The sequence below is a fragment of the Rattus rattus genome, chromosome 1 (genome assembly GCF_011064425.1).
Source record: "Rattus rattus isolate New Zealand chromosome 1, Rrattus_CSIRO_v1, whole genome shotgun sequence".
In the NCBI taxonomy this organism is placed as follows: Eukaryota; Metazoa; Chordata; class Mammalia; order Rodentia; family Muridae; genus Rattus; species Rattus rattus.
The window spans coordinates 90,215,027-90,227,845 of record NC_046154.1 but is presented as its reverse complement, the minus strand read 5'-3'; the positions used below and the strand labels follow the sequence as shown (position 1 = coordinate 90,227,845).

Here is a 12,819-nt window from a genome sequence, read left to right as displayed (position 1 = left end):
AACAGCTTATAGGGCAGGAGCCTGTGTCAGGGCTGGCTGGCTGTGGGAACAGCCCAGCCCAAAGCTGGCTTGAGGGAACATTTTGTGCAAGACATTTCCCAAGTGCTGGTGAGATTGTGCCACAGCTCCGCAGCCCCTGGCTGCACGCCCATGCCCTTCCCACACCTTGTTATAAAAGTCACTGCACTCTCCAGCCACCAGTTAGCTCTGGGCCGGTGCCTCTGAGTGTCTTCAGCATGGCGCTGCACATGGTTCTTGTCGTTTTGAGCCTCCTGCCCTTGTTGGAAGCTCAGAACCCAGAACCTGCCAACATCACCCTAGGCATACCTATTACCAATGAGACCCTGAAATGGGTGAGTGCCTGCCTGGGGCCTGGACCTGACCATTGTAGGTGCCTTTTTTCCCTCTGGGCTTTCCTTTCCCTGTCTGTGTTCCTCTCTGGGCTCCCGGTGCTGCCCTTCCCTTTCCTGGGGATTGTTGTGGCATCCCCCTGCCTCCAAACCCAGAAGCATCACTCTGAGGTCTCTCGGCAGGGGACAGAGCCGTAGGATGGTTGACTTCTGAGATGTCCATGGGATCCTGGCCTGAAACTTCAGTCTTCCCATGTATGGCTCAAATGCCATCGCTCACCTGCCCCTCATTGTTGCTAACTGCCAAGCTCCATACTCCAAACCCTGTTCATCTGCGTGCCTGCTTCTTTCTTCCCAGCTCTCAGACAAATGGTTTTACATGGGAGCAGCTTTCCGAGACCCCGTGTACAAGCAGGCAATTCAAACGATACAGACGGAATATTTTTACCTTACCCCCAACTTGATAAACGACACAATTGAACTTCGGGAGTTTCAGACCATGTGAGTCCTTGCAGCAGCCCACCCCAGCCCTGGCCTCCAATCCCTGGGGCCTAGAGACCTGAACAAACTGCCCCTGCCTGGCCTCCCCAGCCGCCTTCAGGAATCGGGAGGGCTGTTCTTGTCTACCTGCCTCTTGCCCACTCTCCACCCCGTGCTGGTCAGATCTCCTCTCTCTATGTTGCCCAACTTCTCTTTGCTTTATAGAGGCGACCAGTGTGTCTATAACTTCACCCATCTAGGAGTCCAGAGAGAGAATGGGACCTTATCCAAGTGTGGTGAGAGTGTGAACTCGCAGCTTTCTGGGGGGAGGGGGGTCATTGCAAGGACCTGAGGGGGAAGCAGAGCAGGGCAGTTTAGTCTGTTAGGTCACTCTGAGGCTGGTAAGTAGAAGCAGATTTCAAACCAGAGTCCAGCTCCCAGCCCAGTCTCACTTTTAACCATTCTTTATGATCCTTTGTGAGCTCAGCGTGGGAACCCATGGGATGGGAAGCCAGTGACTTCAGCCACACCTCCCATGTCACCAGGGACAACACATAGGAAGGCAACCAAACACTGGTGGGCCAGATCAGCCTCTCCTTAGCTTTGAATCGTCCCTAAGGGGAAGTTTTAACTGTGCCCCACCACCCCACCACCAAGGGCCCTTTCCAAGGCCCCAGCCGCTCAGTATCTATAAAGAATGAGAAGTGAGGCTGGCACCCAACAGCGACTGCGCACACGGTATCCTCAGGGAGCCGCAGGCACTTGCCCATGGGGACCACGGCACCATTCTAGTGTCTTACAAAGCCCTTCCTTCCGCAGAAGGAGCAGTGGAAGTCTTTGCCCATTTGATAATGCTGAAGAAACATGGGACCTTCATGCTTGCCTTTAACCTGACAGATGAGAACCGGGGGCTGTCCTTCTATGGTAGGCTCCTCAGAGCCCTGGACCCCAGTTCTGCTGGGCCTTACCCTTGGTCCCCCACCCACATCCCTATCTGGTCTCCCATTTGCTGGACCCTTACCCAGAACACACCCCACCCCCTTCTCCCTTGCAGCTAGAAAGCCAGACTTGTCCCCAGAGCTGCGGAAAATATTCCAGCAGGCTGTCAAAGATGTGGGCATGGATGAATCAGAAATCGTATTTGTCGACTGGACAAAGGTAAGCGACGAGGCTGCATGATGCCACCCTGGCAGTGGTCCCGTTTTCAGTGTCCCTAGAGGCTCAGAGAGGGTCAGCTCCTGGTTAAGGCAGCACAGCAAGGCGGGTATCTTGCTGTTGAGAACGCCCGTGCTTACTGTGACAGCTGAGATTCACAGAGATCTTAGATGGGCAGTGAGCCTGAGGTGGGTGGGGTTAAGTAGGAGATACTAGAAAGACTGGAGGATCAGGGGCGAGACCAGGAAGGGTGATTGAGGGAACAGCTGGTGCCAGAGTCCCAGGTTTCTCCCTGCCTTTCATTTTCACTTCCTATACAAGCCAGAGTTGTGACTAAAGTCTTCCTGTGCCAGCAAGCCCAATGGCTTTGGGGATAGGGGGGGATGCCCCACACACCAAGTCATCTTGATGCTCTCTCTAAATCTGTGCAGAGGGAAAGGCTGTCAGCTTTGGCTTTACCCCCCAGCTGAGGCCACAGGATCAACCAATCAGCTTGCACTTAGTGCGAGGCACATTTGATACTTTTGTGACTCCATTCTCTGGGCACCTGAGCCTTTCCTGACATCACCAGCCCCCCAGGTTCCCAGGGGAAAGGTGTCTGCATACAGACACTGCCATTGAGCTGTTTTGCCACCTGCCTTCCCTGCCTACCCAGTGGGGCCAGTAAATTCACCCTGTACCTGTAGGCAGAATTGTTCAGAAAACGCCTCCCCTGGGGGACTCTGTTCTTCCATTCATTGGAATACATAAGCTGGAACTTAGAGACCAGTGGTTCTCAAGGCTGACACTATCCTGCCCTTTCTGGTCAACCACCCCCAGAAATGTATTCATTGCTAGTGTGTGTGTGAGGGGGTGGGCATGCCCATGCACAAGCATGCCATAAGACGTGTGTAGATGTCAGCGGACAACTGTGGGGCGTGTCCTCTTCCGCCATTCTCTCATGGGCTCTGGGGATTGAATTCAAGCTGTCCTTCAGGATTACCTACTATGCCAGGTGTTTTGTTCTGTTGTGTTTGTTGTTTTGTTTTTGCATCTCACCCTGCAGCCCAGGCTACCCTGCAACTCATAGCAATCCTCCTGCTTCAGTATGCTCCAACCCAGATGTGTGCCACCACCCCTGGCTCCGTCACTTTGTCACTTTGCTCTCTTCTCTCATATCTTCTAGGATAAGTGCATCGAGCAGCAGAAGCAGCAGCTGGAGCTGGAGAAGGAGACTAAGAAGGAGACCAAGAAGGATCCTTAGAAGGCCAGGCATGAACTCAGCTCTCTGAACTCCGGGGACTGTCCCCATGCCCACTCTACCCCCACTCCTGTGCACCTCGATTCTGTTTCCACAATAATAAAGGTTTGGTGAAACAATCAGTATCTCTTCTTTGTTCCCTCCCTTCCTGGAGAGGGGGACTGCCATGAGCGGAGACTTAGCTAAGTCCAATAAGCCCTACCCAGGCAATCTGAGAGGGCTTCCTGGAAGGGGCGTTTGAGTCAGGCTAGACAGAACTGATAGAGCCTGATTATAGCTCTTGCTATAATCCCCAAACCCTAGAGGGCACATTTGGTGAAGACAAGGTAGAAGACCCAAGCAGCGGTGAGCTGGGAGTGGGGAGCCCAGGTGTGCCATTCCTGTCACAGGGGCCTTCACTTCAGATGTGCCATTGGAACTCTGGAAGGGAGGTGAGTTGGGAGACAGGAAGGTGCACATCGATGCTAGCATGGTCACGGTATAAACGGCCAAGGCAAGGTGGCATAGACTTAGGGCTAGGCTAGAGGGGTTGGATATCCCCAGGAAGAGAACTCAGGGTGTCCGTGTGGGACACCGTGAGATGACACTGCTTCCCTGGAGGCCAGTTGACATCTATTTCACAATTGTGTTCAAAGTCCTGAGGCACAGTCCACTCAGTGGCAAACACAGGGTCTGAGATAATCTTTACACTTGACTTGATTGGCAGTCACCTAAGGGACTCGGTGCTCGGTGTGTGTCTGTAAGGACATTTCCACAGAGAGCCACCTGCCTTGACTGTAGGCAGCGCCATCTCTTGGGCTTGGGTCCCCCAATTAACAAAAGGAGAAAACTAGCTGAGCACCCGCAGTTCATCTCTGTCTGCTAAGCTGTCCCAGTTGGATACAGTATGACATGGCGGGTGTCCCTCCTCACCCACGAGCCCCACTTCAATAGCTTTCGTCAACTATTTTGTCACAGAAGGGGGAAAGCAGCTCTTATAGAGCTCTGCACAGCCCCGCTGTCTGTCAACACACGGGGGACAGGGTGGATCGATGCCACATGCAGGCCCAGGGTTAAGCTGGCCATAGGCCCAGGGTGCTGTCTGCTCTGGGAGGAGACTCTGGCTTGGGGCTTTGTCAGACACTCTCTTGTTGACTGTCTCCCACCATTTCTGGCCTGGGGATTCATGAAGGTCTTTGCTTCTCTGGTCTCTCCAGGCAAGGGACAGGAAAAGACATGACAGACCGATGTCAGAGGGGTGAGCAGACTCTGGACTGATATGCAGCGAGCACCCTGGGGGGGCCTCGGCTGGACACCCACTTCCCTAACCGCACCCTCACTTTAGAGACCATAGCTCCCAATACACAGCACAGACACGGGTGGCTGGGGATTTCTTTTCCCCTTCTTAAGTTCATTATTTATTTTCCTTCATTTGCTTTTATAACAAAAATAGATTTTTAAATGCCTCAAATATATAAACAATCTGTGATAACACACACATCCCAGAAATGTTGAGGTCACTCTGCTATGGGACGGGGGAAGGGGTGCTGGCCTGGTCTCTCGGTCTTAAGCCAGGGCCTGGCAGGTAGCTTGGTCCTCTAGTGGATGCTAACAAAATCCAAAGACATAGTGGGAAGGTCTGAGGCTGCTGGGTACGTCCTGGCCCTACATGAGTTGCTGTACTCTGTGGACTCATGGGAAAAACTGTAACCACAGAAGAGCTTGGCATGTGTCATCTGAGGCCTCTGTCACAAGACATTTACGGGTCCCCAAGTACTACCCCTGCCCACTAGTTACTAGGAACAAAGTCCCTAACTGGTTCTTCCTGATAGTGCCTGCTCCGAGTGCCTACTACAGGCAGTGACCAAAATGCTTCAGAGACCCCAACCTTCTCTTGTCCTCTCTGGCCTTCTGAGATGGGTCCAAGCTCAAGTTAGCTCCCCAGTGCAAGGACATTCTGTCCAGGAAGAGCCATATTATCAGCTGCAGAAGCACATGGGCAGGAGACAATGAGGAGAGTCAGAGGCTCTGACTGGACAGAGGGAGCTATGGCCACTATGCCTGCCTGTTAGACAGAGCTGACCCCTGGACATTCATCCACTCCTGACCAGGCCAATGTCTTTCCACTTTAAACACGCCACATGAACCAGGCAGATGGCACTCCTGGGGAGGAGGGCATGACATCTTCCGGGCATCAGTGGTACCAGGAGACTGTTGACCGGGAAACAGCGCCTGCCTGCCTACTGGGTCTCGGAGACTGCAGGGAGTCAGAAGAGGCAGGAGCCTCTCAGGCTACGGGCATGGCGCAGGTCTGCAGACAGGGAGTGGCTCAGCTGGCGGGTGGTGGAGCGGACGTTCTCAGCAGCCCGTGCAGCCTCCCTGAGGGCAGCCTGCAGATCCTCCAGGTCATTCAGACCCAGCTGGACAGAGTGCCGGGTTCTCCGAGGTCCCTGAGCAGGCTGTGGGGAAGCTGTGTGGACTGAGGTAGGTGCTGGGGTTGCATAGTACCTGGGGAGAAAGGAAGAGCATGTGATATGGCAAGTCAGGCAAAGCCACTGGCTACGGGTTCCATGTCTACTGTACAACCTGCTGTCTCCTCTCCTGTCCAACGCCCATGTGGAGAAACAAACTTGGCGGGATGAAGGACAGTATATGTGTGAGTGCCTGCCCAGGAGCAGGTGTAGGCACAACTAGTTCACACCACCCTCGGACACGTGGTCACTTACAGACCACCCTGTGTGTGCATACGGGATTGCAGTGTTCAGTGTCTGGAACATTCTCTAATCTGCAAGTGGCAGATGCTGATGGAGAGCTCTAAATCAAATGACTGAGCTTGCTGGAGGTAGCAGAGCATCTCACACTCCCTCCTTGAGGGAGAACCTGGGCTCCTGTGGCGTCCATACTTGCAGCTCATCTGAGAGCTTGGTCTCTGAGTTCCAAACTTTCCTGGGCAGATGCTGACAGCACTGGATTACAGAGCCTCAGAGAGCTGCAGGGCTGCATCTGGCCAGCAGGTGGCAGCATAGCACCACTGCAATTTCTAGTTCAACCATGGGGCAAGCTCAGTCCTGCTGTCCAGACAGGAAAACCTGAAGTGTGGTTTGTTCTAACAATACCTGAAGCATCCATTTCTCAGAAGAAGAAACAGGCCAGAGAGCCAAAGTGATTAGCCCAAAGTCATTCTCCAAGTGCTGGTCACTTAACTGCCCCTTCCATGGGGCCACCACACCCTGGTGAGCTCATCCTTAGGCGCAGACTGTAAAGTCTGCCTTGAGGCTCCCATAAGGCTGCTAAATGGCACCAAATCTCCCCTGCCCAAGGACAGGAGACCCATGCCAGATGTCCGTGCCATGTGAGTCAGGGTCTGGACATGAAGCAAGGCTGCCCCTAAGCACCCACCAAGACTCAAGCAAGAAGGCAGAGGAAAATGTACCTCAGGCCTGATGCCTGCTGGTGCCCTGGTTTCCCTTCCTGCTGGCATCAGTTGCCATAGAGACAACTACCACCCCGTTAACCACAGAGGCAGACTATCTATTGGTAACACTGCATCCCAACAGACCCACTTTACAGTGCAAGAAACTGAGGCTGAAGTAGCTAGCAACAGTTAAAACTAGAAAGGGGTTTGGGAAGATGGCTAGGGTTCCATTTAGTCAGTCATGATACTTCCCAGAGTCACAGGACAGACTCCACAAAGATCCAAGTGGGGTCTTGGCAGTGTCTAACTTAATCCTCACACGTCAGGACCTAGCAGAGCCACTCCCCCATTGAACAGAAAGGGAAACTGAGGCTTAAAGAAGCAGTCCCCTGCCTTAGCCACAGCAGTCATAAGAGAGGGGATTCTTGTACAGCCATCCCTGAAATGTCACCAGACTGCCATGCCTACTCTCCACTTTTTGGTAGGTAGTGTTCAAGCCCAAATTCATCTAGCTGGTGCCCACTGCATGCCAAAGTCACAGAGACGGGGCAATATGGAGCAGTTGCCATCACCAAGAGCAGCCCAAGTTGCCAATGAAATGTAGGGGATCCTGGATGGTGCCCCCGAATGGAAAGGGCATCAGGTCTAAATCAAGGATGCTAGAGGAAAACAGCAAGCTTCAGTTAATACTAAAGCATTCAAGTTGATTTTCCCATAGAGAGAGGTTTGCGTATGAACACAGACATCGGAATAGGTTGTGGGGGAGGTACAGTGTGTAGGAGAACTGTGTAGTATACACTCAATTCTCCTAAATCCAAAACCATTCCACTAATGAGAGTCAATTAATAAAAAGAAAGGGGAAAAAATAGAAACTACACTTATGCGCACGTGCACACGCGTGTGCACACACACACACACACACACACACGCACACTCACACTCACATCTTATTACAGGCTTACTCACTAGGAGAGAAAGATGGCTCAGGGTTCTAGGTCCTTGGCAACTTGTAACTCCAGAGACAGGGCCTTCTTGCTAGACTAGTTTACCACTGGGTCCCTAAACACCCAGCAGTCTGCCCCGTAAGAGTTTGTTGAATGACTTCATGAATGTCAGGCTTGTATTCCATTTCCCATATGGATACACTAGAGGAAGGCACTGCCCCTGGCTCACAGCCCCCTGACATGATGCAACAGTGCTGGTTTTTGCAGGAACTCGGGGAGCATGGGGCAGCTGGGAGGGAAGACTCACACAGTGGGTGGTGGATAAGGCATAATGGGAGCCGAGATGTAGGCCAAGGCTGGTGGGGCTGGGGCTGGGGGTGCAGCAGCCAGGTACCAGAGTCCAGGGAGCATTCGCACTGGCGAGTCCGTCTGCCTCTTCTTCCGCTTGAGGCTGGGGGTAGAAGGTGCAGGTTTCTGGGGGGTGTTCTTCTCTGTAAGGGAAGGAAGGACACAGAGACATTGTGTGAGGACGTGGGCGGCCAAGCACGGTGGGTCAGCCAGTCGCCCCTCCACTTGTGGCCACTGGGCAGTAGGGGCCACTCCAGGCAGGGCATCCCTCTGGGATGTCGCTCCTCTGCTCCATTTATTTTGCTCGAGCGGAGCTTACAGCATCCTTAAGGTCTGGCCAAGCCCATGACTGGAGGAAGACGCTGAGCGCTCATTCCTACCTGAGGGGGCTGAGCTGGGGCCATCTGCTTCTGCAGAGGGCTTGACTCCACCACACAGGGAACAGCGGAGGGTGTCAGCAGCAGATGATCCCAGTGGCTCTCTAGAGACAGCACTGCCTGGAAGGGAAGAGACAAGAGGGAGGTCTGCCGACGATGATTGACATCTATATTATCAGACCTGGGTCCCCTGCAGACCACCCAGGCTGTCTGCTGAGGACACTGTGGACAGCAACCATGATGGTATGAGCAGGCACTGATCACACGCCGGCAACTGATGACTTTATGTATTTATGTATACCCCACAGTGCCTAACAGCTCATGGGGTTAGCTACTCTGCCCATCTCTCCTCTACATCCAAGGAGACAGAGGCTCCACGAGGCAGTACTTTGTCAAGGGAAGTTGTCTGATCTGCCCAGGCCTTCCAGATGATAAGCCCATTTTGCCATTGAGACAGTCTCAGTGTGTTCATGGGAGCCCAGAACAGGGAAGCCAGGGTCAGTGGGGGGTCAAAGGAACAGTCCACAGCAGGGATCATGGTACTCATTGCTGTAGATATCCAGCGTCACCCCTGCCTGAGCATCAGAGGTGTCCACTTGCTTTCCAGGCCAAACTTGGCCAGCACACCCTCCGGGAAGCCCCCCAAACCCTTGGTCTCTGTTTGCCCTGACCACTCTGCTTTGATGCTGGCTCCTTGGAGACAATATTGGTAGGCACTGAGCAAGAGAGTGAATGAGTGAATTGGAAAGTCTGTCAGGACATTAATCCATGGTGGTGAGGGGCCAGTGCTCTGGAGCTTGAAGACCTGAGTTCAAATACTGGCTCTACCACTTGTGAGCTGTGTGCCCTTGAGCAAGTTACTCTCCCCTCATAACACAGTCCATGTTCAGCTCTAATAAAAACTCCCAGCAGGGAGAGCCTTAAGCCTCTGCTGAACAAAACGCTGTCTCTTACCTGTATCCTGGGTCCTAATGGGCTGGCAGTGGGGACAGGAGGCTGTGCCACTGTCCTTCAGGTTGGTTTTTGGGGACAGAATGTGGTACTCCTGGCCTGGAGAAGAATCCAGAAAGATCAGGGTGGACTTGGGACCAGTTTAATTGTCTCTTTTCTCTCCCAGTGGTTTCACTAGTTGCTCTCTGCCTATCTCCTGTGTACATGTGAACGCACACTCCACAGATGCACCCATTGCACACGTGTGCACACGTATATACAGAAGAACACAGATGCCCGTTTACTACTGCCCTCTCCATGTTCCTCGTTGCATCTCTGCTCTAGAAGTAGCTCCCAGTTCTTGCCCTGTGGGAGCGATTAGCAGGGCCAGCAGAGGCAGAAATGTCAGGACTGGCGTCATGAGTTAGGAGTCATCACTGTCCCTTTCTTGCCCCAGGCTCAGTTGAGGGATCAGCAGATTCTCTCCTTGGGCTCTAAACAGCTGGAAAAGGGGCCATCGGAGGGCCAATTTCTAGGACAGTGGCAAGGACAGCTCTGTATTGGCAGCCATAGAAAGTTCTCAGCACTACAAGATATCTGGCTAGTTGCAGCGTGGTCTTGAGCTCCTCAAATCCCACTGGACAGAGCTGAATATGCTCTGAGTCTCTAACCAGTTTGGGCTACTTAATAAAAACCAAAACCAAAACCAAGGGCTAAACTGGACAGATGACCTGGTGCTTACAACACCCATGTGAAGGCCAGAGTTTGGATCCTTGGCACGCACATAAAAGGTGGGTGGTACAGCGACCATCTGTAATCCGACCACTCAGAAGGCAGGGGATCGGAGAGAGAGATGGACACCCAGGGCGAGACAGCCACCTGAACTACCTGAATTGGTGAGATTTGGGTTCAGTCAGAGATCTTGCCTGTACTGGATGATTGGTTTTGTGTCAACTTGACATGGGCTAAAGTCATCAGAGAGGAAGGACACTTAACTGAGAAAATTGCTCCATAAGATCACACTATAACACATATTCTCTTCATTAGTGATTGATGGGAGAGGGCCCAGGCCATGGTGAGTGGTGCCATGGTCCTGGGTTCTATAAGCAGGCTGAGCAAGCCATAAGGAGCAAGCAAGCCAGTAAGCAGCACTCCTCCATGGCCTCTGCATCAGCTCCTGTCTCCAGGTTCCTGCCCTGCTTGAGTTCCTGTCCTGACTGCCTTCCATTCTTCCTTTTGGGGGGATGAACAGCCTGTCCTCTCCAATTTGATTTTTGGTCATGGTGTATCATCACAGCAATAGAGACCCGGGCGAAGACACTGCCTCAGTAAATAAAGTGGAGAGTGACCAGGAAACACAGCAGACATATGAGGACACGCATGTACACACAGCATGTACCCATGTGCCCATGCACACAAACATGCTTATACACGTGCACATAAACAAGGTAAATATAAGCCGAGGGCTGAGCACGGTGCTCCCTGGTTGAGCGTTTGTTGAGTGTGCACAAGCTCACCTGTGTATTGACCCCGGAAGGAGACTCTTTCCCTCCGCTTCGTGCTGCCCAGTGGTCTCGTCCCCCACTGGGCAGCCTGGGGATGCTCCTCAAATGTTCTGCTCTTCTCAGATGATAGCCGAGGGGCAGGCGATTCAGATTCAGAGCCTGTGGTGGAAAGGGAGCCTCAGATGGGGCAGGTGAGGGGCTCACACGCCTGTGTGACAACCCCAAGAGGTAGACACTGCTATTTCCATGTGGTTTGCTGTCGCTTTATCTGACCAAGGGACAAAGTCCACAGCGCTGCTCTGCCGGTGATGAGCCTGCGCTCTCTGCTGCACTGTCTTCAGCAAAGCATAGATCCCATTTGCAACGGAGGCTGGTGGCCATCTATACAAAACCCTCGACCCCATCAATCATAACGGCAGAGTCTAAGGGGCTAGGACTAAAGATGTGCTTTGTCCCAGAGCACAACAGCAGCTCTGAACGTACATACTGAAGACCCTCTCCAGGCTTCTCTAGGTTCCCTGACCACAGAGCCAACACACTGACTAGAAACCGGCCCTGGTCTCGGCTCTCCCGTCACTTACTTGACAGTCTGGGCACATCCCGAGGCACCGAGGAGGACCTGACTCGCCTTCTTCCCATTGGCTCAGCTGGCTCTGCACCACTAGGCTCCCCAAACAGCCTCTCTGTGGATTTACTAGTGACACAGAAGAGAGATGACGTCACTGGATGAGGTTTTGGTGGCAGCCTCCACAGATGACCCTGGCATGTGTGCACCTCTGCACATAAACTAAATACAGGTAAAGAAAAGCATAAGAACGGACCAATGACCACTGGGCTGGAGAGAGGCGGTGTGTGTGGTGTCTGAGTCTGTGTGTCCAGAGAGCCAGAGACTAGAGACTCCATAGGGAACGGAGGTAGGTGCTGGGGGTGGGGCTTCTACCTGCCATAGCGGGAGCCCCAGGAGGGTGAGGAATCCACCAGCTTTTTCCGGGTCTGGGTGGAGCGGTTGAAAGCAGGAGCCACACAAGCTGGGCTGTCTGGGCGTGGCCGGTGCAGGCTGTCCTCCAGTTGTAGGCGGAGCCGTGACACCTCTGCCTGCAGATCCTTGATGGCCTGGCTGTGAAGAGACAGAAACAAGAACATCTGAGCAACTAACAGAGCTATCGGGACCCCAGCGTTTCCTGGGTGAGGTGGCTTGTGTCTGCAGACACAGGATCAGGTTGTCCACTCCAGTCACACCTGGACTCCTTTCTGAGTTCATATTCCACAAGCACATCTGGGTAAACTTACCTGTGAGGGCGACCCTCCTAGCATGCAAGCTCAGCCACTCAATACAGTGACTAGGAATAGAAAACACTGAATCTGGTTTGGAAACTGAGGCAGGAGGATTACCACAAGTTCAAGTCCAACCTGGGTTACATAGCAACACAAACAAACATTTGAAGACTTTCCATCCTATCCTGCCTGGGTCAGGACTGCCCTGCCTTCCCTACCTTCCGTCAGAAGCTGTAACTGTCTAAGCAGGGCTCTCCCTCCTATCCCTGCAGATATTCCTACAGTTTGTGGCTATGGACAGCAGAAGACACTTGTGCCCTGCTTTTGCCTCCCCAGCCCTGACCCACAGGCAGGCAAGATAAGAATCCCATCCCATAACCCCAGACATATCAGATGCTGGGGAACATTCCTGAACTCAGGCTTCCGGAGGGAGAGAGCTGAGGGTTCTGGGGTGGACAAGGAACGCCTCCATGCTTCTGGGTGCTCTGGACTGAGCCGGATGGAAGATGAAGGTGTCAGCTAGGCTATCTGCTGGACCCCCATGAGACCTCTAGACACAGTCCCACCTCCTGCCCAAAGGGAGTAAAGTTGCCTGTTCTGGCCTACTAGGCCCCTGCCTCAATAGCTCTCAGCCCTATGGGCTTTGCCAGTACTGCCGGGGACAAACCAACCAACGCCCCAACACAGACCGCATGTAAGGAGCACCACTGGAGGCTGGGCTTGGCAGCACCATCGTTCGGGTGGAGGTGGGCTCTGCAGCCATTCTGTGTGAGGTACCCAGGCTGGGGACTTCCCTCAGGATCCCTGGACTCTTGGTGCTC

At 53.2% G+C, this 12,819-nt stretch overlaps 2 protein-coding genes across 2 annotated transcripts in view; one reads left to right on the top strand and one right to left on the bottom strand.

Annotated features, from left to right (window-relative positions):
- The first annotated feature begins 202 nt into the window (after nt 1-202).
- Orm1 (orosomucoid 1) lies at nt 203-3,348 on the top strand. The gene is made up of 6 exons (XM_032889668.1): nt 203-353; nt 709-851; nt 1,056-1,126; nt 1,650-1,754; nt 1,885-1,988; nt 3,151-3,348. Exons 1-6 carry the CDS (start codon nt 237-239, stop codon nt 3,226-3,228), a joined length of 618 nt encoding a protein of 205 aa, XP_032745559.1. The 5' UTR covers nt 203-236; the 3' UTR covers nt 3,229-3,348.
- Nucleotides 3,349-4,588: 1,240 nt separating this feature from the next.
- The window catches only part of Akna (AT-hook transcription factor), a 38,959-nt gene continuing 30,728 nt past the window's right edge, over nt 4,589-12,819 (bottom strand). Inside the window, exons 16-22 of the mRNA XM_032903069.1 lie at nt 11,664-11,840; nt 11,305-11,417; nt 10,736-10,882; nt 9,243-9,338; nt 8,292-8,408; nt 7,871-8,054; nt 4,589-5,712 (exon numbers count right to left, since the gene is read on the bottom strand). Coding sequence (XP_032758960.1) covers nt 5,472-5,712; nt 7,871-8,054; nt 8,292-8,408; nt 9,243-9,338; nt 10,736-10,882; nt 11,305-11,417; nt 11,664-11,840 — 1,075 coding nt within the window. The 3' untranslated portion in view covers nt 4,589-5,471. The remainder of the gene's footprint in view (nt 5,713-7,870; nt 8,055-8,291; nt 8,409-9,242; nt 9,339-10,735; nt 10,883-11,304; nt 11,418-11,663; nt 11,841-12,819) is intronic.